This window comes from Sarcophilus harrisii, chromosome 1, assembly GCF_902635505.1.
Source record: "Sarcophilus harrisii chromosome 1, mSarHar1.11, whole genome shotgun sequence".
Taxonomy (NCBI): domain Eukaryota; kingdom Metazoa; phylum Chordata; class Mammalia; order Dasyuromorphia; family Dasyuridae; genus Sarcophilus; species Sarcophilus harrisii.
The window spans coordinates 362,702,039-362,728,444 of NC_045426.1; the positions used below are offsets into that span (position 1 = coordinate 362,702,039).

General features: G+C 35.0%; 1 protein-coding gene across 5 annotated transcripts in view; it reads left to right on the forward strand.

Annotated features, from left to right (window-relative positions):
* DYM (dymeclin) overlaps positions 1–26,406 on the forward strand; it is a 525,071-nt gene that overhangs the window by 106,165 nt on the left and 392,500 nt on the right. For 3 of the 5 annotated variants that reach the window (XM_031945964.1, XM_031945967.1, XM_031945965.1), the window contains exon 7: positions 26,005–26,130. The exons of the other annotated variants lie outside the window; for them this stretch is intronic. In XM_031945964.1, the coding sequence (XP_031801824.1) occupies positions 26,005–26,130 (126 nt within the window). The remainder of the gene's footprint in view (positions 1–26,004; positions 26,131–26,406) is intronic. 5 annotated transcript variants of the gene reach the window in all.

Consider the following 26,406-nt stretch of genomic DNA (forward strand, 5'->3'; position numbering starts at 1 on the left):
GATTACAGTGGAGAGAGACTTGAGGCAGAGAGATCAATTAGGACGATATTGCATTGGTTTCAACAAAAAGTGATGAAGGCATTTCACCAGGGCGGTGACATTCAGAAGAAAGGGTATTTTCAAAAAAATGTAATTAAGTTAGACCTTGACAGCACATTGGATTTGGAGGATGAGAGATAGGAGTTGATGGTGACATGTTTTGAGTTTCAGAGACTGGGAGGATGATGGTGTCTTTGATATTAATAGGAAAGAGGAAAGGAAGGATTGAGAATTTGGAGAGACAGTTTGGGAGGAGTTGGTATCATAGGGGAAAAATAAAGAGCCAAGTTTTAGACGTGTTGAATTTAAGATGTCTACAAGTTAATCAGTTTGAAATGTCAGATAAGTAGTAGGAGATGTGAGACTGGAGCTCATGAGAGAGTTTAGGGATGGATAGGGACAGATAGGTTATGCAGTCATTAGAATGTAATCTTTTTTTTTTTTTTTTTTTTTAATAGCCTTTTATTTACAGGTTATATGTATGGGTAACTTTACAGCATTAACAATTGCCAAACCTCTTGTTCCAATTTTTCACCTCTTAGCCCCCACCCCCTCCCCCAGATGGCAGGATGACCAGTAGATGTTAAATATATTAAAATATAAATTAGATACACAATAAGTATACATGACTAAAACGTTATTTTGCTGTACAAAAAGAATCAGACTCTGAAATATTGTACAATTAGCTTGTGAAGGAAATCAAAAATGCAGGTGGGCATAAATATAGGGATTGGGAATTCAATGTAATGGTTTTTAGTCATCACCCAGAGTTCTTTCTCTGGGCGTAGCTGGTTCAGTTCATTATTGCTCCATTGGAAATGATTTGGTTGATCTCGTTGCTGAGGATGGCCTGGTCCATCAGAACTGGTCATCATATAGTATTGTTGTTGAAGTATATAACGATCTCCTGGTCCTGCTCATTTCACTCAGCATCAGTTCGTGTAAGTCTCTCCAGGCCTTTCTGAAATCATCCTGTTGGTCATTTCTTACAGAACAATAATATAGAATGCAATCTTAATCAGGAAGAGCTGAGTTAAAATCTAGCCTCATGAACCAATTGTGGTATATGAAAGTAATGGAACATTATTATTCTATAAAAAATGATGAACAAACTGATTTTAGAAAGACCTGGAAAGATTTACATGAACTAATGCTGAACAAAACAAGCAGAAGCAGGAATACATTGTATACAATAATAGCAAGAATGTGAGGTGATCAACTGTGAAAGACTTGGTTCTTCTCAATGGGTTCAGTGACCAAAAGCAAACCCAATAGATTTTGGACAGAAAATGCAATCTGCATCGAGAAAAAGAACTAAGGAGTCTGAGTGTAAATCAACACATGCTATGTTATTTTTTTCTGTTTTTTTAAAATTTTTCCTATAGTTTTTCCCTTTTGCTCTCTTTTTTTCCTCTCAAAATGATTCATAATGCAATATGTGTTAATAATGAAATCTAAGCTCAGATAATAGCTATATGAACTTAACCTGTTTTCCTTATTTTAGGCATCTGTAAAAAGAGGATAATATCACTTACTTTCTAGGGTTATTGTGGGGATCAAATGAGTTAGCACAGTGTGTGGCATACAGTAAGTGCTATGTAAATGTTAGCTAGTAATGGTAATAGTAGTAGTGATAGACGTAAGAATCATCTGAATATAAAAAATCATTAAATTCCTGGGAGCTGATACATTCATCAAGTGAAATAGTACAGAGACAGAAGAGAAGCAGGCTTAAGACAGAGTCCTGTGGGATACCCATGAGTAATGAGAATGATATGATTGCAAAGATGACAGAAGGGAGAAGAGTATGATTGACTATGTCAAAGTTTGCTTAGAAGTCAAGAAGGATGAGGATTAGGAAAAGGCCATTGGATCTGACAATTAAGAAATCACATTCAAATGAATCTGCTCTTTCTAGTTATCTGTGAAGTTGGGAGTTAGACTGCAGAGATTTGAGAAAAGAGTGAGAGGCGAGGAAATGGAGATACCTATTGTAGATAACTTTCTCAAAGAGTTTAGCCACAAAAGACATGAAAAATAGAGGGTGATAATTGTCAGGGATAGATGAATAAAGTTAAGTCTTTTTAAGAATGGATGAGACATGAATATGTTTGTGGATTTTTAAGGAAGTAGGATAGAGAGGGAGAGATTGAAGATAACTGAAAGAATAGTAATAAAAGGGGCAGTTTCCTGGGAAAAAATGGTATGAAATGGGATCACTTGTATATAAAGCTTTGACAAAGAAAAAGACTAACTCTTCATGTGAGACAAGGATGAAGATGGAAGTAGTGATAGAAGTAGAAAAAAATTCCTTGATGAATGGCTTCAAGTTTTTCAGTTAAATTAAGTCACGGTTCTCAGCTGAGAGGGTGAGGAAAGTTACCATAGAAAGTCTGAGGAGGGTTGATTCAAAAGATTCAAAAAAGATGCTGTAGTGAGTAGGATAATTAGTTAATTAGAAGGTGAGGAGCCATTTGAGGTCATGTAACATAAATTTGTAGTGGATGCAGTCAGCAGGGTTTTATAAAGATTTTTTATGTTTTTGTTTATCAATATGTGCATAAGAACTAAGGTAGTGTTATTAGGAAAGAGCCAAGGGTAAAACTTGACTGAGTACAATCAGCAGAATGATAAGAGGCCATAGTATTTGAGAAGAGGTTCTCAAACTTTTGTTCTCAGTATCTTCATGTTGTTAAAAACAAAAAAACAAACAAACAAAAAAACTATTGAGGATCTGTTCAAAGAGTTTTTGTTCACATGGATTATTTTTATAGCTATTTACTATATTAGAAATAAAAAATAATTTTGAATTTGTAGACCCTTTGAAAGGGTTTCAGAGACCCCAACAATTCTTTGGATTACACTTTGAGGACCACTGGTGTAGAGTTAACTAGTTCACTAAAAGAACAACATGGGGAAAGGAGAAGTGGGATTGTAGGTCACAGTGTGAAAAAAGAGCAGGGTTTGTTATTAGAAGGCAGAGAAAGAAGGGGCACCCAATAGGACATTTGATTAGATAAGGGCATTTCAGCATTCATGAACATGGAAGTAATAACTTTGTGGGTGACTATCCTTGTGTATATTTGCGATGGAGTGGAGGAGTAAGCCATGGGAAATGAGTAAGTTGGGGAATTGGGAAGTTACAGTATTTGAAGGAGCCTCGATACTCATGTTGAAATTTCCTCATAGAGGGCAGGAGTTGCGAAGAAAAGATTTTGAACCATATGTTGAACTCTGAGGAAGGAAGGAGAGTGTCCTAGAGGTCTGTGGATAACAGGTGCCTAGCTAAGTACAGATCATAGATCACAGGATTATAGATTTAGAAACTGGAAGAAACTTGTTTTTATCTAATTCAGTCCTCACTTTTTTTTTTTTTTTAAACATTTTTTCATATGAGGAACATGAGACTCAAAGAATTAAAAGATTTTCCTATGTTTACATAGGTAATTATTGCCAGAATGGTACCTAACTCAAAATTATATCTCTTTCCTCTGTGTTGAAAAGAACAAAATTGAATATCTCTTTACCAAAAGTCTGTTGTGTCAAACTACAGAATTTCACTTTGGCTGTTTCCTGAGATAGGTGACATCTTGGATGATATTTTTAGGATGGGGATACCTGTTTCTTGTAGCAATAGAACTTGATAGAGGTTACCACTCTGCCCATTTGCCTAAAACTTTTTAGAAAATTGTAGATTGTTTAAAAGGATTCAGCATTTTAACTTCATAAATGAGGACACTGAAGCCAAAAGAAGTAAAGCAAATTGCTTAGGATTACTTGATGGGCCATAAAAAAAGGTGACCAAATGCCCCCGGATATGATACTGTTCACTTAGTGAACATCTTCAAAGAATTTTTTGTTTACAATTTTTTTTTTTTAACAAAAGCAACGTTCATCATTATTAGCATTTTTCTATGGAAAGTGATATCTCATGATTTCAAATAGAAATCTTTGACCAGATCAAGTCATATAGAGGATCAATTTAATATTTTAAGAATTAATTGCAAACAATGCATCATAATGTTTTCAGAGTGATTGCTTTTTTTCCTAGGTACAATCACAAATGTCACATTTGGATGCTGACACTTGTCCTTGACAGCAAATTTAGTGATAATGACCTTAGGATATATAGAGCAGCTGTCCATTTCTGAGATATATTATTGAATTTGCCCTGTATAGCTTTGTGCTATTCATGAATAATAAATGTTAACAAACTTCATTAAATGTCTTCCATAGTAGCAAATTTATTTTAGTTTATTTGAGTTTTGAAGTTTTTTTTTAATTTAGATAAAAAATTTTTTTAAAAATTAACTATATGACACCTAGTGTAAGCCTTTGATCAAGTTTTTATCAAGGTGTATGGAGACAAAATATTTGAAGGGGGATCATAGATTGAGAGCTAGAAGAGATCCCAGAAGTTGTTTAACCTAAATTCTCCCTACCCCATCTTCCACATGACAAAATTGAGACCCATTGAGTATGTGTGACCTATCTTTGTAGGTTAGCACTAGTAGGTTCTGAGCAAAGATTTGGACCAAAGTCTTGCTGCCAAGTCCTTCACCTGATCCACTTAGCACAATGCTGCCTTACTCTAGAGTAATTTCTTTGTTTTATTATTAAGAAGTTTAATTTGATGTTCAGAGATTAGATGTTTATCCCACATTGTAATTTTTGGAGCTAATGGAGCTAATGAAATGAGGTGTATTTTATCACCCTATGTATATTCTTTTCCATGGTGAAAAATTAAAAATCTTTATGTTAACAAAAAAAAAATTGCTTTTGAAACCTATAGTTTTCAAGTACTTAAATCTCAAGATTGTAGCCAAATAGTCTTAATTTTTAATAAATACAACTGTCACATTATTTTGTCTAAATGGTAAGTTTTCAGCAATTAAAGCTAATCTGCTCTAGTTTTAAATAGAAATGCTGTTTCTGCTTGAAATCTAATACAATTAGATTCTTATGTTTTAATATGGGTAAATATAGCCTAGCATGTGGTCATGATTATATATACATGACAGAATAGTTTTCCTTAGAAAAATAGAAAAGCTTAAAACATCATATCTGTTTTTTCCTCCTAGTCATTTATTTATTTATTTTAATGCACAATGAATCATGTTGGGAGAGAAAAATCAGAACAAAAGGGAGAAACCTTGGGAGAGAAGGGGAAAAAAAGGTAGAAAAAAGAAGTGAATATAACATGTGTTGATTTACATTCAAATTCTGTAGTTCTTTTTCTGGATGCAGATGGCATTTCCTATCCAAAGTCTATTGGGATTGCTTTGGATCACTGAACCACTGAGAAGAACCAGGTCTTTCATAGTTGATCATCTCACATTCTTACTGTTGTTATGTACAATGTTTTCCTGGCTCTGGTTGTTTTGCTTAGTATCAGTACATGTAAATCTCTCCAGGCCTTTGTAAAATAAGCCTGTTCATCATTTTTTATAGAACAATAATATTCCATTATCTTCATATACCATAGCTTATTTACCCATTCCCCAATTGATGGGCATCTACTCATTTTCCACTTCTTTGTTACCACCAAAAGAACTACTGCAAACATTTTTGCACATGTGGGTCTTTTTCCTCTATGATTTATTTCCTTGTGTTACAGATTCAGTAATGGTACTGCTGGGCCAAAGAGTATGCACAGTTTTATAGCTCTTTGAGCATAGTTCCAGATTGCTCTCCAAATTGATTGGATCATTTCACAACTCCAGCCAACAATGTCCCAGTTTTCCCACATCCCCTCTAACATTTATCATTATCTTTTTCTGTCATCTTAGCCAATCTGCGAAATTTGAGGTGGTACCTCAAAGTGGTTTTAATTTGCATTTCTCTAATCAATAGTGATGTAGAGCATTTTTTTCATATGACTATAGATGGCTTGTATTTTGTCATCTGAAACTTGTTTGTTCATATTCTTTGATCATTTATCAATTAGAGAATAACTTGTACTCTTATAAATTTGACACACTTCTTTATCATCAATACTAGAAAGATTTTTTTTCTAGCTTTGTACTTCCCTTTTAATCTTGTTTCTGTTGGTTTTGTTCTTCGTTGGTCATAAATTCCCTCCTTCTCAAGGATCTGATAAATAAATTATCCCTTGCTTTCCTAATTTGTTTAGAGAATCATCCTTTATCCCCAAATAATGTGTCCATTTTGACTTTATTTTAGTATCGGGTGTGTGATGTAGGTCTATGCCAAATTTCTGACATATTATTTTCCAATTTTCCCAGCAATTTTTGTCATGTAAGTGAGTTCTTATTCTAGAAACTGGAGTTTGGGGTTCATCAAATACTAAATTACTATAGATGTTGATTATTGTGTTGTGTATATCTAATCTGTTTCACTGATCCACCACTCTTTTGTTAGCTAGTACCAAATGGTTTTGATGACTGCTGTTTTATAATAATAGTTTTAGGTTTGGTATTGCTAAGCCACAATCCTTTGTAATTTTGTTTTTTCATTAATTCCCTTGATATTTTTGACCTTTTGTTCTTCCAGATGAGTTTTGCTATTATTTTTTCCATTTCAATAAAATAATTTTTTTGACAGTTTGGTATGGCATTGAACAAGCAGATCAATTTAGGCAGAATTGTCATTTTTATTATATTAGCTCAGCCTAGCTGTGAACAGTTGATATTTTTCCAGTTGTTTAGATTGACTTTATTTGTGTGAGAAGTGTTTTGTAATTATATTCATTTAGTTCCTGGATTTGTCTTGTCAGGTAGACTCCCAAATCTTTTATTTTGTCTAATTTTAATTTTAAATACATTTTCTCTATCTCTTGCTGATAGGTAAAATATCATATCTTTCTTAACTTATTCATGCTTGCATATGCAAAATATCATCAGCTAAAATATCAATTAGATGATGACTTTTAAAATGTTTTGTCTAAAGTTTCATGTTTTTTTGTGATTTGCATAATAAGGTTGTAATCATAGAATAAGTTCAGACTGGAAAGATACCTTAATTATTATTTTATAGACTCCTAGAATGTTGTGACTGGAAAGTAAATTTGGAGGTCAACTAATACTTCCTTTGCATCTTGTAGATGAGAAAAGTGAAGCCCAGAGAACTTCAGTCTTATGCTAAAAGCCTTTTATAGCTAATTAGTTAAAGCCAGGTCTTCTAACTTTCGATTGTACCTTTGATCTCATTTCTATCTTCATGCTCTTTCTAGGGTTCATTCTGTTCTCTGCCTTATTTCCTACTGCCTTCAAACATGCCCATGACTCTCCAATCCTTAAAAAATTCCCTACTGAAGCCTTCTATATTAGCTGCCTCCACTTGTTTTAGTCTCACTTGCTTCTAAACATTTTATAAACTGTCTTTTTTTTCAAATGCTGCAGACATGAAAAAGAGTAAGGACTGAGAAAAGGTCATTAAGAGATCATTGGTAATTTTGGAGAGAGTAAATGTAATTGAATGATGTGGACAAAAGACAGTTTGGGCAGTTAGGTGGCGCAGTGATAGAGCACTAGCCCTGAAGTCAGGAGGACCTGGGTTCAAATGTGGCCTCAGACACTTAACACTTCCTGGCTGTGGGACCCTGGGCAAGTCACTTAACCCCAATTGCCTCAGGGGGGAAAAAGACAATTTACAAAAGGTTTAGAAGCAGTTCTTTATCACTTCTCATCTGAACTATTGAGGTGCCTTTCTAATTGGTCTTCCTGTCTCTCACAGTTCCATCCTTTATGATGTAATTGCCAAGAGAAGTTTTCTAAAGTGTAGGCTAAACACAGGGATAGCTAGGTGGCATAATAGACATAGCATTGGACTTGGAATCAAGAAGATGCATCTTCTTAAGTTCAAATCTGCCTTTAGACACTTAAGTGTGACTCTGGGTAAATAAGTCACTTAACTCTGCTTGTCTCAGTTTCCTCATCTGAATTCAAATGAGCAGGAGAAGGAAATGGCAAACTATTGTAGTATCTTTTCAAGAAAACTTCAAAATGGAGTCACTGAAATGACTGAACAAAATCCTGACTACATCACCTCTCCTACTCATTAAGCTTCCAGATAGAAAATTCTGTTTGTGGGATGCTGATGCATTGTTGGTGGAACTATGAATGGATCTAACCATTCTGGAGAACAATTTGGAACTATGATCAAAAAGTTATCAAACTGTGCATACCCTTTGATCCAGCAGTGTTACTACTGGGCTTATATACCAAAGAGATTTTAAAGAAGGGAAAGGGACCTGTATGTGCAAAAATGTTTATGGCAGCCCTGTTTGTAGTGGCTAGAAACTGGAAACTGAGTGGATGTCCCTCAATTGGAGAGTAGCTAAGTAAACTATAGTATATGAATGTTATGGAATATTATTGTTCTGTAAGAAGTGACCAGCAGGATGATTTCAGAGAGGCTTGGAGAGACTTACATGAACTGATGCTGAGTCAAATGAGCAGAACCAGGAGATCATTATACATTCAACAACAATACTACATGAGAATCAAATCTGATGGACGTGGCTGTCTTCAGCAATGAGAGGATCCAATTCAGTTCCAATTGATCGGTAATGAACAGAACCAGCTATGCCCAGTGAAAGAACACTGGGAAATGAGTGTGGACTGCTGCATTTTTGTTTTTCTTCCCAGGTTATTTTTACCTTTCTAAAGCTGATTTTTCTTGTGCAACAAGAGAAGTTTAAATATATAGACATATATTGTATTTAAGATATACTTTAAAATGTTTAACATGTATGAGACTGCCTGCCATCTAGGGGAGGGGATGGAGAGAAGGAAGGGAAAAGTTGGAACAGAAGTGATTGCAAGGGTCAATGTTGAAAAATCACCCATGTATATGTTCTTTCAAAGAAAATTTTGTTTGACATTTAAAGGTATTCATAACTTGATTCTTTCCTACTTTTCCAATCTCTTTATATTTTACTCCCTTCTATATCCTCTATGACTGGCTTCTATTAACCTATCTCTTGTTCCCTGAATATAATACTTCAGGTCAGTCTATAACCGCTTGTACTGGCTATCCCCTATGCTGGAAATGCTCTCTTCTCTCACTTCTGCCTGTTATTTTCCCAGATTTTCTTCAAGATTGAGATCAGATATCACCTTTGTGAAGGGGACTAGTCCCATTTCATCAGTAGTGTCTTTCTGAGATTACCTTCTATTTACACTGTGTATATGTATTTTATTACCTATATATTTTTATTTTTATCTCCTAATTAGACTATGAGCTCCTTAATGATATCAAATAAAATATTTGTAAAACATTTAGTACAATTCCTGGCACATCGTAGGTACTTTATAAATTCTTATTTCCTCCCTGCCCTTCCCTTTGCTTTTCTCATGCTTCACTTTTATGTGTAAATTTGACACTAAGTTCTTCAAAGCTGTGCCAACAGAATGTAAACTTATATAGTTCTTGCTTAGCTGGAAAAGCTTTGAGCATATATCCAATGATGAATTATTTCTGATTATGAACCTGAGTAAATTTAATAAGTTATCCTTATAAGTCTGCCATCAGATTACAACTTTTTTTTAACCATAGCGTTCATAAAGACTGCTAGGGTGTGACGAAGTTCCTCTTTTGGAGGAAGTATTCATACCAATGAAATCACTGATCTTTTAAAACTTTTAAATAGAGCTAATTTTATTTTATATTTACTTAATATCTTTGTGTTGCCATGGCATTGTTGTCTCTAAAATTTGGACATAATTTTTGAAATCAAACAGTACTTTTGAAAAATTTACATTTCATTTAGAGTTGGGTCTCTAATACAGTGGTATGTCAAAGGAGCATATTTTCTTCTCCAAAGGATTTGAATCATTTTTTAGCCAACACTAACACTGATTTTATGAAAGCTTTTGTCCTTATCCAAATGTTTCGTTCTGCTTTAGCAGGCAGCAGGACAAGATCACATTGACTGTCTTTTTCTCTTCACATGAGATTAATAACTTTGCTCCAGAGGTAGTAAGTATATCCTAGAATATTTCCAGACCACATGGTGGAAAGTTCCTTGGATAAATATGGCAACCAAGACAAAATAGACTTTTTAAAATTTCATTTTATTTTGGGGCTTGTTGAAATTAAAATCTGAGAATTTTACATGATGTAAAATTTTTTTGATTTAAATTTTACACTTTAAACCCACCATACATGTAATGATTGAAAATTGTCTTCCCCCCCCCCCCCCCAAATATTATCTGATCTGGTTTAGTTCTTTTTTACTGGTTGGCACATATACAAGTTCAGTAATCACACTTTGAATTGGTAGGAATCTAACATACCCTAACATGACTTTTCCTAAAAATATAATTTTAGACCTATTAGGGATCTTAAGTAACTTCACTCCTTTTTTTTTTGGTGGAGTGCTGTGTAACATTCGGGCTAGCTTTCTGGAGATCCTTTGGACAGACGTTGCTCTTTAGGTGGAGAAGTGATGATGGCAAGAGAACTATCAGAAGGATAGTCAAAAATGGAATGTCTCATTTCTAGTCCTTTTTAGTCCTTATATACCTTATTGTAATTACATCATTATAGCATACTGATTATGTGTAAACTAGAGAACTATTACATCACTATGCTAAAAACTAAGTATATGTATATTAAAGAACCATAATCTCATCAATTCCACTGAATTAACACCTTGTTGTAAGTATCCTTGTTTCAAGTACACTTCTCTATGGTTCCCAGACAATTGGATTCAAATGACTTGCCCAGAGTCACACAACTGGGAAGTGTTAAGTATCTGAAGCCAGATTTGAACTCAGATCCTCCTGACTTAAGGGCTGGTGCTATATCTACTATACCAACTAGCTGTCCCCACTCCAATTTTCTAAATAAGAAAACTAAGGCCTACATGGGTAAAATGGCCAGTCATATGCTTAATTTGGTGAATAAAAATCCTTTGTTCTTAACTCCCATCCCTAGGTACATTAAATTACAGCTTCTAAATTCATGTAGTTAAAATTTTTCTTTATTTACCTTGAGGTCAATTTCTCGTAAGTTCTTAATTGAGAATCTTAGTTTTAACTTTGATTTAGTGCTATTAAGAAATCAGTATTTTGGCACCAAAGATATCGAGGTAGAAGGTTTTTAAAATGTTGATGCAATCATGAAACTTTTGTCCTTACGTTTCCCTAAAGATCTGTGTGTCAATATTAGGAAAACTATCAATATAATTGGCCATGTTAATAACCAAATTAACAAAAACCATATGATCATCTCAATAGATGCAGAAAAAGCATTTGATAAAATCCAACATCCATTCCTATTAAAGATCTGTGTGAAGTAGTTTTTTTGGTGAAATGCTTTATAGAGGAAATTGAATAAACTATTGCTAACATCCATATATATACATATATATATATATAGATATATATGTGTGTGTATATATATACATACTAATTTTGTCCAAGTTTATTTGAAGCCAATCCAGGCTTATACTTATGCCTCTACTTTGTTCTTTCTTATATGTCATGAGCCTGGCTTTCTCTTGCCCTCTGCTTCAGTTATAATATCAGTTTGAAAAAAGCTTGGTTCCCCTCCTTCATAGCTATTGTAATACAAGCTGCTCTCATAATACTGTCTATCCCTATTAATGTTTCAGTGTACCAGATTTGATCTTTGGAGGTATGACCATTTCATACCATAAAGAAGGTATTTTTTCATGAGCTATATGTAAATGGCTTAAAAAAAAGGAACAGAAAGAAGAGTAGAAGAATTTTAATTGATCAGAAGCCTTCAATAACTCCTTCAGAATAAATTTAATCCCTTGATCTGGCATTCAAGTATATCTTCTTGACATATTTGATATCAGTATATCTACAACCAACATTTCTAGCCATGGTTTCCCATCACATCTCTCTAAAAACTCTATGGAGTCCAATCTGTATGGGTCTATTCTGCATTCCCTTTAACGCACTCTGTGCCTTTTTGTCTCCCTCTGTCCTTAAATCTTATACATTTTTGTTTCTTTGAAATAGGTTTTCTTGCTGTCTTTTATTTTTATATCATTTTATATTACCATATTTCTGGATATAATTTCTACCATCACCACCCTCTTTCTCCTGCACCCCAACCAAGTACAACAAAGAAAAATAGTTAAACAAAACTTATCCACATAATCATCCCTGAAATTTGCAACATCATCTGCTTGTATTCCTCTATTTTTAGTAGGCATTTTGGAATACATTATTCCATGTGTGATTTTGACCTGGGCAGAGAATAGCAGGGTTATCACTTCCTTATTCCTAGAAGCTATCTCCTATAATGTAGCCCAAGAGTGTCAGGTTTTTTGACTGCCATGTTACTCACATTGAACTTGATGTACACTAAAATGACCAGTTCATTTTCAGTTGAATTGATATTTTCTTTGCTTTCTCCATCTTGTCCTTGTGAAATTGATTTTGGGAACCCAAGTGTAATAAGACTTTACATTTTTACAATTAAATTTCTTTCTATTGATTCAGCATCAGATTAAATTGAAAAGTGACTGCAAAACATTAAAAGAAAAGCTAAAAAGCACCAGCAGTTGGAGTTCAGTTCAGGCATTGTGTAGAAGAAAACATTTGATCTGAGCCTTGGGGGAAAAAATGAGCTTCTAAAAGACTAAGAAGAGGAAGAGAGTACATGGGGGCTACCCTAGGTGAAGGCATGCAGATGCAGTGCTTTGTGATAAACAACCAAAGCCTATAATAGAGAGCATGAAGGAGAGTCTTGTCTAATAAGACTGTAAAAATAGGTTGGAACCGATTTGTATCAGTTATATTTGATCTTAGAGTTAATAAATAAAGAATCATTGAAGTTAATTGAGCAGTGGGAGGCAAGTCAGATTTGCACTTAAAGACAAGTGCACTTTTGGCAGCTTTGTGGAGGTTGCATTGAAGAGGGGAACAGGCAAGAAAGAACTAAGAAACTGTTATAGTAGTCTGGAAAGTTAGTAGGCTATGAGTAGAGAGACAGATGGTAACTGATTGGGGTGCAGAGAGTTAGGATTTGAGGTTGACATCAGATTTGTGATCTTGAGTGACTAGAGGAATCCTCATGTCATTGACAGAGATAGGAGCATTTTTAGTGGATGAGTGGATTTACACAGACCAAAATGTTACCCAGACTCCAGTTTTATTGTTGGATAAACTGTAAAGCTCACAGGTGATATGGTGTCTACACAGTTGTATCTAGCCACCTAGCCAACAGTGATTGTCTGCAGTTTTTTTAATGCCAGAAAAATTAAATTTGATAAATATTAAGATTTTTTCCTTGATTCAATCAACATATATTTATTAAGAACCTACTTTGCTATGTTGTGGAGATACAAAGACAAAAATAAAATAGTCCCTGCCCTTCAGTTTATATGCTTTCAGTGAGATAACAGAGGTTAAATGCCATGCATGGGGTCATTAGTCATTATATGTCACAGGTAGGAATTGAACCTAGTCCTGATATACTTGGAGGCTAACTCTCTATTTGCTGTGCTCCCACTGCTCTAAGACTTTGGGGGGGTACTCTGTATATAATGTTTAGGCAAATGAGTTTGAGAAACAGTGTGAAGAGAGGTAGGAAAGATAACCAGCAGAATTTCTGGTGCCACAAAGGTCCAGAGAGTAATAAGTATCCAAGGGGAGTGGGCAATCAGTAGTGCCTGAGGCTACAGCAAAGTCAAGAAGGAGAGAGAATGAGAGAAGGCCCTTAGATTTGTCAGTTAGGAAGTCATTGGTTTCATTTGAGCATTGAAATTGGAAGCTAGATTATGGAGAGTTAAGAGTAGTAAATCAGAGGAGAGGAAGAGGAAACAAAGTATTTTTGCAGCTTTCCCCCTAGGACTACGGTAGTAAAAGGGAAGAAAAAGTATGATAGTTTCATAGTCTAGTGAGGGGGTGTGTGTGTGTGTGTGTGTGTGTGTGTGTGTGTGTGTGTGTGTTTGGATGGAATATGTTGGGGAAAGTGGTATTTTTGTAGGTTATATAGAAACCAATAGAGATTGAAGATTAAAGAAAGGGATGAGATTACTGTTGGAATAGTCTACTAGAAATAAAAGTATGGAATCAAGGGTTGAATAATTTATAGGAGGCGGTCAATCCTAGATGCTTTCCAGCATTAAAATTGTATTATGCTAACGTGAGATATAGAAACCAAAGGAAGAATGCGTTAAAAAAAAAAAAGACTTGTAAAATTATGTCATAGTGTTGATATCATGAATGGTACTGTAGATAAGAGTGTTGGACCTGAATTCAGTAAGACTCCTCTTCCTGAGTTCAAATCTATCGTTAGACAGTTCCTAGCTGTCTATGCACATCACTTAACCCTGTTTGCCTCAGTTTCCTCATATGTAAAATGAGCTGGAGAAGGAAATGGTAAACCATTCCAGTATCTTTGTCAAAAAATTCCCAAATGGGGGACATGACTGAATAACAAAATTTTGCAGAGTTCATGTCAGATATGTCTTATATACAGGACATTCCACTAATCTTAGTGGAGTTTTATTTTCATTTATATATTTTGATTGTAGCTTTTTATTTACAAAACATATGCATGGGTAATTTTTCAACACTGACCTTTGCAAAACCTTCTATTCCAAAATTTCCCCTCTTTATCCCAACCTCCTTTCCTAGATGGCAGGTATTCCAATATATGTTAAATTGTATGTTAAATCCAATATATGTACACATATCCATACAGTAATGTTGCTGTAGAAGAAAAATCTGATCTAGAAAGGAAAAAAAAAAAAACCTGAGAAGGAAAACAAAAATGCAAGCAAACAACAACACAGTGAAAATGATATGTTGTGATATACACTCGGTTCCCACAGTCCTTTCCCTGAGTGTAGATGGTCTCTTCATTACTGAACAATCGGAACTGGTCTGAATCAGTTCATTGTTGAAGAGAGCCACATCCATCAGAATTGATCATCCTAATGTCTTGTTGTCATGTACAATGATCTCCTGGTTCTCCTTCTTTCACTCAGCATCAGTTCATGTAAGTCTCTCCAGGTCTCTGAAATCATTCTTACAGAACAATAATATTCCATAACATTCATATACCATAATTTATTCAGCCATTCTCCAATTCATGGGCATTCATTCAGTTTCTAGTTTCTAGCCACTATGAAAAGGACTGCCACAAACATTTTTGCACATGTGGGTCTCCTTCCCTCCTTTAAATTCTCTTTGGAATATAAGCTTAGTAGTAACACTGCTGAGTCAAAGGATATGCACAATTTGATAAGTTTTTGAGCATAGTTCCAAATCATTCTCCACAATGGTTAGATTTGTTCACAGTTCAACCAACAATGTTATCAGTGTCCCAGCTTTCCCACATCCCCTCCATCATTCATCATTATCTTTTCCTGTTATTTTAGCCAATCTGAGAGGTGTGTAGTTGTATCTCAGAATTGTCTTAATTTGCGTTTCTCTAATCAATAGTAATTTGGAGCACCTTTTTATATGATTAGAAATAGTTTCAATTTCTTCATCTGAAAATTGTCTGTTCATCTCCTTTGACCATTTATCAACTGGAGAATGGCTTGATTTCTTATAAATTTTAGTCAATTCTGTATATATTTTGGAAATGAGTCCTTTATCAGAACTTCTGAATGTAAAAAATGTTTTCTCAGTTTATTGCTTTCCTTCTAACCTTGTTTGCATTAGTTTTGTTTGTACAAAAACTTTTTCACTTAATATAATCTAAATTATCTATTTTGTGATTAATAATGATCGCTAGTTCTTTGGTCACAAATTCATTCCTCCTCCACAGATCTGAGAGATAAACTATCCTATGTTCTTCTAATTTATTTATAATATTCTTTATGCCTGGATTATGAACCCATTTTGATCTTATCTTGGTATACAGTGTTAAAAGTGGGTCAGTACCTAGTTTCTGCCATACTAGTTTTCAATTTTCACAACAGTTTTTGTCAAATAGTGAATTCTTATCCCAAAAGTTGGGATCTTTGGGTTTGTCAAACACTAGATTGTTATAGTTACTGACTATTTTGTCCTGTGAACCTAATCTATTCCACTGATCAACTAATCTATTTCTTATCCAATACCAAATAGTTTTGGTGATCGCTGCTTTTTAATATAGTTTTATATCTGATACAGCTAGACCACCTTCATTTGATTTTTTTTTTCATTAGTTCCCTTGAAATTCTTGACTTTTGTTCTTACAGTTGAATTTTGGTGTTATTTTTTCTAGGTCAGTAAAATACTTTCTTGGGAATCTGATTGGTATAGCACTAAATAAATAGATTAATTCAGGTAGTATTGTCATCTTTGCTGTATTTGCTCAACCTCTCCAAGAGCATTTGATATTTTTCCAATTGTTTAGATCTGACTTTATTTGTGTGAAAAATGTTTTGTAGTTTTGCTCATATAATTCCTGAATTTCCCTTGGCAGATAGATTCCCAAATATTTTATACTATCGGCAGTTATTTTAAGTGGAATTTCTCTTTGTATTTCTTGCTGTTGGATTTTGTTAGTGATATATAAAAATGCTGATGATTTACATGGATTTATTTTGTATCCTGCAACTTTTCTAAAGTTATGAATTATTTCTAATAGCTTTTTAGATGATTCTCTGGGTTAGGGTGCACCAATTTATCATATCATCTGCAAAGAGTGATAATTTGGTTTCCTCATTACCTACTCTAATTTCTTTAACTCATTTTCATCTTTTAATTGCCAAAGCTAGCATTTCTTATACAATATTGAAAGTAATGGTAATAGTGGGCAACCTTGTTTCATCCCTGATCTTATTGGGAATGGTTCCAGTTTATCCCCATTACATAAGGTATTAGTGATGGTTTTAAATAGATGCTACTTATTATTTTAAGAAAAAGACCATTTATTCCTATGCTTGTTGGTGTTTTTAATATAAATAGGTTTTAGATTTTATCAAATGCTTTTCTGCATCTATTAAGATAATTATATAGTTTTTGTTAATTTAGTTATTAATATAGTCAATTATGCTAATAGTTTTCCTAATATTGAACCAGCCCTGTATTCCTGGTATACATCCTATTTGGTCATGGTGTATTATCCTGGGATGATTTTCTGTAATCTCTTTGCTAATATTTTATTTAAGAGTTTTGCATCAATATTCATTTGGCAGATTGGTCTATAATTTTCTTTCTCTGTTTTTGTCCTACCTGGTTTAGGTATCAGTACCATGTCTGTGTCATAAAAGGAATTTAGTAGGAGTCCTTCATTCTCTATTTTTTCAAATAGTTTATATAGTTTTGGACTTAATTGGGACTTAATTATTTTTTAAATGTTTAGTAGAATTCACATGTAAATTCATCTGGTCCTGGGGATTTTTTCTTAGGGAGTTGATTAATAGCTTGTTCTATTTCTTTTTCTGAAATAGGACTATTTAAGCAATTGCCTTCCTCTGTTAATCTGGGCAGTCTATACTTTTGTAGGCATTCCTCCATTTCACTTAGGTTATCAAATTTATTGGCATAAAATTGGACAAAGTAACTCCTAATTATTTCTCTAATTTCTTCTTCATTGGTGGAAAGTTTTCCCTTTTCATTTTTAAGACTAAGAATTTGATTTTCCTCTTTCCTTTTTCTAATCAAATTTACTAAAGGTTTTTCTGTTTTGTTAGTTTTTTCATAAAACCAACTCTTAGTTTTATTTATTAATTCTGTAGTTTTTTTTACCTTCAATTTTATTAATGTCTCCTTTTATTTTTAGAATTTTAAATTTGGTATTTGATTGGAGTTTTCAAATTTGCTCTTTTTCTTTATTTTTTAGTTGCAAGCCCAATTCAAATTTCCCTTTATGACTGCATCCCACAAATTTTGGTATGTTGTTTCATTACCGTCATTCTCTTGGATGAAATTATTAATTGTGTTTATAATTTGCTGTTTCATCCATTCATTCTTTAGGATGAGATTGTTTCGTTTCCAATTATTTTTTGGTCTATTTTCCCCTGGCTTTTTATTGAATGTAATTTTCTTTGCATTGTGACCTGAAAAGGATGCATTTACTATTTCTGCCTTTCTGCATTTGAATTTCAGGTTTTTTTATGTCCTAATATATGGTCAATTTTTGTATAGGTTCCATGAACTGCTGAGAAGAAAGTGTACCCCTTTCTGTCTCCATTTATTTTTCTCCAAAGAGCTATCATACCTAACTTTTCTAGTATTCTTTTTACCTCTTTAAGTTCTTTCTTATTTATTTTGTGGTTTGATTTATCTAGTTCTGGGAGTGCAAAGTTGAGATCTCCCTTATTATAGTTTTGCTGGCTATTTCTTCTTGCAGCTCTCTTAACTTCTCCTTTAGCAATTTCCGTGCAATAATACTTGGTGCATATAAATTTAATATTAATATTGCTTCATTATCTATGATACCCTTTAGCAAAATATAGTTTCCTTCCTTATCTCTTTTAATTAGATCAATTTTTGCTTTTGCTTGATCTAAAATCAGGATGACTACCCTTTGCTTTTTTTTTTTTTTTAACTTCACTTGAAGCATAATAGATTCTGTTCTAGCCTTTTACCTTTACTCTGTATGTACCACTCTGCTTTATATGTGTTTCTTGTGAACAATATAATGTGGAATTCTGGCTTTTAATCCAGTCTGCTATCCACTTTAGCTTTATGGGAGAGTTCATCCCATTCACATTTATAATTAAAACTACTATTTCTGTATTTCCTGCCATCTTATTATCTCCAGATTATACTTTTCCCTTTCCCTTTCCCTTTCCCCTTTCCCTCCTCCCCAGTATTTAACTTATGAGCTCCACTTGTCTCAAGCAGCCCTCCCCTTTAAGAATCTCTCCCCTTTTCTTATACCTTTCCCCTACTATTTCTGTTTTCCCTTCTATTTAGCCTACCCCTTCCCTTTTCGCCTTTCCCCTGCCTCTTCAATAAGGTGAGAGAAGTTTCCTGTGTAAACCAAATATGTCTAATATTTTCTCTTTGAGGCAAATCTTAGGAGAGTAAGATTCATACAATGTGAACCCCCCCTCCCTTGTTTCCCTCAAGTGAATAAGGTTTTTTTTTTTTTTTTTTGGCCTCTTTGTGAGATGTAATTTCCCTCATATTACCTCCACTTTTCCCTTTTTATGATACTACCCCCTTTCCACCTCTAATTCCTTTTTTATATTATAACAGTAAAATCAAATTATATATGCACTTTATATCTATACCCATAACAGAAATATAATTCTCAAATATTCTTTTTATGTTTCTCTTGAGTCCTATATTTGGAGGTCATATTTTTTGTTTAGCTTTGGTTTTTTAATCAGAAATACATGGAATTCACCTGTTTCATTGAATTCCCATCTTCTTCCCTAGAAGAAAATGCTCAGTTTAGCATGGTAGTTTATTCTTGGCTGATTTCCAAGTTCCTTTGCCTTCTGGAATATTAGATTCCAGGTCCTTTGGTCCTTTAAGGTGGAAGCTTCTAGAACCTTGGTAGTCCTTATTATAGCTCCTCGGTATTTGAATGATTTTCTTTTTTTTTTTTTGGCTGCTTATAATATTTTTTCCTTGGTGTGATCATTCTGAAATTTAACCCTGATATTCCTTGGAGTTTTAATTTTGAACTCTCTTTCAGGATGTTTGATGAATTCTTCTCTTTGATGATTTCTTGAAAAAATAGTGTCTAAGCTCTTTTTTTTGTCATGATTTTCAGGGAGTCCAATAATCCTTAAATTATCTCTCCTAGATCTATTTTCCAAGTCAGTTGTTTTCCCAAGTAGGGATTTTACTTTTTTTTTTCTTTTTTTTCGGTTTTGCTTTATTGATTCTTGATGTCTCATTGAGTCATTCATTTCCATTTGTTCAATTCTGATTTTTAGTGAATTATTTTCTTCATTTAATTTTTTAACTTATTTTTGTATTTGTTCAATTGAATTTTTAAATGAGTTGTTTTGTTCTATGGAATTTTTTTCCATTTCATAAATTCTGTTTTTTAAGGAGTTATTTTCTTTTACCATTTCACAAATTCTGTTTTTCAGGGAGTTGTTTTCTTTTTCCACTTTATCAAATCTTTTAATGTGTTATATGCCTTTTCTAAATTCTCTTGCAGAGTTTTCCTTTCCTTTCCCCATTCTTCTTGTAGTTCTTTTTTGAGATCCTTTTAAATTTCTTCTAGGAGACCCTTGTGTGGTAGGGATCAGGTTATATCACCCTTTGGGGCTTTATGTGGAGATAATCAGCTTTTAGTTACCTCAGGGTTTGAAATCTATTCTTCTCTTTCACCATAGAAGCTGTCTGTAATTACAGCTTGCTTTACCTTTTTACTCATTTAAAAAAAAAAAAAATGTTGGGATCTGCTTTTATGGCTAGGAAGGTTTTCCAAGCTTCCTCTATAGGCACCAGTAAGGAGGCAGTGGAGCAGCAGCAGCTGTGCTGGATCAGTGCTGACTCACTCCCAGTGCTGGGTGGGTGTGGCCAGATCCCGTGAGATTCTGGCGTTTCAAGTTCATTATTTACCTTTTTTGTTTGTGTTGGATGTTGTATAACTTCTCTGCCGATCTACTGGCTTGCCACCATGACAAGAATAGCCAACACTGTGATACAGTTCTCCCTGTAGATTCTCCATCACAGGGAGTCTGCACTGCCCCACAGAGACCACACCCACCCTGGGTCTGCACAGCATGGGCTGGCGTCATGCCCCTGGCCTCCCTCCATGTCCAATCAAAACAGACCTCTTCTGGTGATCTTCAAATTATCTTGTCCTGTTAATTTGCTGCACTCCCAATATTCCTGAATTTTGTAGGTCTACAACTAATTCAGACACTGATTTTGGTAATTAGTTGAGGGTCCAGGGAGAAGTTCAGAAAGAAGCCTCTGTCTTCTCCACTATCACTGTCGATGAGGCTATCAGGAATGTCTTCACATCCAGACAGCTTTTTCTAGGGAAGGCTTTTACCCAATTAGTACAGGTTTTAACAAAAACCAAAAGCAGTTTGAAGCTTCTGAGAGGAGGGGACATGTGTAAAATCTATCTGCCAAAACTATCCTGGATGTCTACCCTTTTTCCAGATGCCCTTCATAAAGGGAAGTGGGGGATAGTTTAAAAGCCTTCTCAGGATTTACTTGGGCACAATCTGGGCAGGCCTGAGAGACCTGTTTAATTGTTTGTCAGCTTGTGACCAGTGAAAATAGGTTTCCCAAGTGTGTGGGACAGGTGCAAGAGCCACATTCCCCAGTTAACTAATTCGAGACATCTTCAGGTACAAAGAGAAAGCATTTATTTAATCCCTGCAGAGAGAAGCCCAGACACCCCTGGGAGCCATCCCAACTCCTGCCATGTGCTCCTGGAACCTGGCCAGCTTCTGGCTTATCCAGGACTTAAAAGCAAAAGACCACAAGCAACTGAATCTGCAAGCCTGGATTCCTTGGCTTACAAGTGAATCCCCCTCTAGTGTCTTTACAGAACACCTAACAGAAACCTTTTTAGGTCCATAGAAAGCTTGCAGTAATTTTAGAATTTGGCCTGCCTACCTAATGGGGAATCATTTTGTTTATTTTTTTGGGTATTTTTTACTATCAAAGATGCCTTTTCTTTCCATAAAGCTCCAAGACACAGGGGTCCTCAAACTTTTTAAATAGGGGGCCAGTTCACTGTCCTTCAGACTGTTGGAAGGCCAGAGTATAGTGAAAACAAAAACTTAGTTTTGTGGGCTTTTAAATAAAAAAACTTCATAGGCCTGGGTGAGGGGGATAATCGTCCTCAGCTGCTGCATCTTGCCCTCGGCTGTAGTTTGAGGACCCCTGTCCCAAGAGCATGAAAGCCATATTTGGAGTCAGTATATTCACTCTCATTCCTTTCCCCAATTCTAAAACTTTGTGAGGGCAAAAATTTTCTGAACCCGGAGGAGGGTTAGTACCTCTAATGGTTGGTCTAGGGTGAACTTAGAGGCTTCTTCAATTAGAGGGGCTATGGTAGCCATTGCTCTCAGGCAGGAGGGTCACCTGTCCAAAGACAAAGTTTCTTTGAGAAGTAAACAAGGGGTATGGGATATTAGAATCTTAGTAATAGCTCAGTGGAGTTGATAGAAACAATGCTTATTGGTTCACACGTTAGAGCGAATCCTTACAAGGTGTTAAGTCACTAGAATTGATAGAAACAATGCTTATACCTTTAAGAGTTTACACATTAGAAGAGCTCACATCTTTGAGAGTTCACACATTAGCTCACACATTGGAGCTCACAAGTTTGGGAGATTCACAAGTCAGAAACCCACAATTCCACCCTCTCAGAGGAGGAGTCAATCTTTGGGTTCAAACCTTTAAGAGATCCTATATAAGAAGCTCTTAGAGCTTCAATCAGTCAGTCAGTCCATCAGTTCGGAAGATTGACAAGCTAGAGACTGCAGTCGGGCAGAATGAAGGATTTGGAGGAGTAGAACCAAGATTTAGAGGGAGCTGGAGGTGACAAAGGACAAGCTGCAAGAGCTCTTGGAACCAAGCAGAGAGATAGGCCTCTAAGAAAATTAACTGGGCTATTTTGGAAGAAACAGTAAAAGACTGTACTTAAATCCCTGGCTGCGTTTGGGGTGATTATTACTTTGAACTGAAACTAAGGCTGTCTCCAGAAAACCTCCCCAAGAAACCTGCTCCCAGAGAGAACGATTATATTATACAAAAAAAGAAGAATGCCACAGGATAAGATTCCAGAGACTGAGACGATACCCTTGGGACCTGACCCTGCCTTCCATCAATGTACAGTGTAAAAGGCTTTAGGATCAGCTTAGCTTCCAGGGTCTTAAATCCTTGACCTGATTAGGGCCTCCATTTGAGGGGAATTGTGTCAAGACCTTGTATAGAATCACAGAGGGGCTTGGCACTAACTAAAGTCAGGTATAAAAGCCAGGCATGCTCAGGAAAGTACACAGCTGCTTTTTTGAGGAAGGTTCAGGGAGTGATTAACATAATGATAGACAATGTTTGGCCTTTAAATAAAGAAACTTCATAGGCCTGGGTAGGGGAGGAGAGCTGCAAATTAGGGGTTTGTATGGCTGCAGCCAGAGAAGCCTCTCAGTGGGGCTGTAAATCAAGATATCATCTCCATCCTGTATAGCCTGGGCCTGTCCAAATATGTGGGGACTGTCATGGGAACCCTGAGCTACCTCTATCTTATGGACATGATTGCCTGTGTTAATTAGTGGGTGTTACATTCTCCTGGATTTGCTCCTTCAAAGGCAAAATGAAATTGTGAATCTTTATGCAAAGGATCTTAAAAATCTAAAATAGAAAACCATTTTGTCCCCTAGGATATCTGGTATTGGGGTAATGGCTCCTATTGACCATTTGATCTGATTATAGAAATTTGGTGTAAGAGGAAAAAGCAGAGACATGATTATAATAGTATTAAAAACAGGTCCTTCACGCTTCAGATTGAGAGCACATACATGACAGGATAAAGCATGCTTAGCTATGTTTAACAACCAGTCATGTAGTAATAATCCCATCTCATAGCCAGGCTCAGGAATAATCAGGAAACCAAGAAATAGAACTGGGAAACTGAGGCAGAAGGACCTCACCTTGAGCAGAGGCTTAGGTTGTCTTCGCACCTCTTGCCCATATAAGACATCCACTTATGACAGTTCAGGAAAGCATTCTTCTGAATAACACCATTTCTCTCCAATGGTGGGTTACTGACTTAATGATCAGGCAATCAGATTCAAAACTCCTTTAAAAGAATATCAGTTACAATCCCAAGAGATTTGAATCTCAAATAGCATATTCTATTAATTGCAGTTTAGGGCTACATACATTATTTTAAAAGTTTTTAAAACTTATCCTGGTGCAAAGAATCAATCATTACACAAGCTTATAGATGCTTAGTAAATACATTCTTTAAGAAGTATAAATCCTAAACAGACTCATTTCTCAGGGTTGATGACCTTGCTTAGCTTGATGGTTTCAGAAAAAACTGGCGAGCTTACAAATTAAGGGGTCTTGACAAACTCCAGAGAAGGGGCTGAGTTTGCTGTTGCCTATCCCAAATATTTTTAGTGTTGTCATGGGCTGGATTATTTGATACCCCCCTCTCACTTTGTGCTAGGAGAAAAGGTGTTACACACCTCATACTTGGAGGTGAACTGATAAAACTCTCTCCTCATCCCTCTTGTTCCACACACAGTGATTACCAATTTTAGGTTTAACATGATGGAAATAATTCCAAATAATTTAGTTAACAATTTTAGAATTTTCCTAATAGCCAAATAGTCTTAGCTATAATTTCTATTTCCTTAAATAAGTTTCACTTTTGTTTTAGGGAGAAAACAAGACAATTCTTAAAATTGAGATAGAACAGATTTTAAAATTGACTTAACTTTAGTTAATGAAATTTCTTAAATTCTAATTAAATGTGCTAGACAAACTGAGTTGCCATTGTTATTTCCATTTCATGAAAATTATTTCTCTTCTGTGAGCCAGGAAAAGGGTTAAGGTTCCAGTTGTTACAGACAGAGCCCTCCGAAATCTGACTCTAGATGATTCAAAAGAATGCTGTTTGTTGCCAGTCTTTAAAGTAGTAGGAACCTGCTTTTCTGTTTTCTTAAAGTTCCCAATCTCTTAAATTTTCTGTTACATATCCCTTTAGTTGGCTTTGATTAGAATTCCTTTAAAACTATTTTTACTATCATATCTCAAATAACAAATTAGAAATAATTTATCTCAACATTGGCATTGTATATTGATCACATCTAAAAACCCAAAAAGTTAACAAATATGAAGCAATTATATCCATTTTTATTCATATAGCATATTTTATGCTAAGCACTTTTGCAATGGTGATCTTCACAATAAAAATTATTATTTATCTTTACAAATCAGAAAACTGGGCAGAGATAAAATAATTTGCCATAAATTACATAGCTGACACATATCTGCAACTGAAATAGAGAATGGTTGGTTTACCAAATGCAGAGGTTGACTGGCTTTCTCATTTCTCATTGCCATGCTGGGTGGTACCAAGTACCCAGATTCTTCCCAGGCAGTTGCTGGACAGAACCTGTAGAAGGCTGGGATGACTAGTACCAAGATCTCCCTTTGATAGTAATTTTAGATGCGAGGGCTCAGGGAATGCTGACCATGGAGCCTGACATTCACTCCATCTCCATTCCTCTAAGCTGTGTAGGTATGTATGTGGGCAAGGCTATGTGGGGTCTCCATATTTTGCTGCTTCCACTATTTCTACAGGTGAGGCAGAATTTGAGTTTCCCTAGAGTTTCTTAGCATTCTTTTTTCTTAATCTATTCTGAGATGAGAGGAGTTTGGCTATTATCTATCTTGTTAGCAATCCCCACAACTGATTTACACTCAGGACTCTGGGCAATGGAGTGAATAAGGTCCCTTAATACCTTCTGGAGTGCTTTCCAAAAGGAGCAGAAAGGGATTCCGAACAAGATTATCAAGGAAGGGTTAACAAAATGTTGCTATTTACCTAGTTTTTTTTTTTTCTTTCAGAATGGTGTAAAATTATTATAATTATTATAATATTGTAGCTCTAAGAAGGTATAATAATATTATTATAAGGTCCCTTAATACCTTCTTAGAGGTACAATTAAGTAATAATAGGGGTGGGGTTACACCCTTCATTGAGTTCTTTGGTTTTTTGAAGAATATTGGATGGAGGTGGAACAGCTCCCATCATTAAATTCTATGGCTTACTATGATTGTTCTCCCACAGCCAGCATTGTTTGTGGCACTTTCAAGGCTTGGTAGCCTTAGCATTTCTCAGAAATTGCTACATTCTCCCCAGGAGCTACATTTATCAAAATAATGAATGATGAGATAATTGAAACCTATGTAATAATTAAAAGCTGGAAAAAGATTTTCATCTTTTTCTTTGTTGATTTTCAGATTTATCAAATATCAAATTTATCAAATATTTATGAATAGGAAAAAGTTTCAAATTTGACATTGGTATTTTCTTCAGTTTTTTAAATGTACAATTCATTTTAGAAATTAGAAATAGTTTAATACTTCAAAATGAAAACTATCTTATTATCTCTTTTCTCTACAGAGATATAACATATGGAATATCACTAGAGGCCGTGTCAACACTGGTTGTTTTCCTTTCCTGCCAACTCTTCCATAAGGAAATTTTGAGACAGAGCATAAGCCACAAATACCTGATGCATGGGCAATGGTATGTTTCAGTCTTGAAGAGCTTTTCTTAGAATTTTTTTTAAGCTTTCTACTGTGTAAATCCACTGCAGATCCCTGGTATACATTTTCACTCAGGCCTGCCACTCTCATATCTACCTTAAATAATTCAGAACCAAATTGATCATTCTCTTTAAACTAGATATTCTTTCTGCCTTTGCCATCTTTGTCAGTGGTATCATTGTATTCTCTGATTATTCTTATTCCAAATCTTTGAAGATATTTTGATTCTTACAGTGTTTTTGTATGCAAACATTCA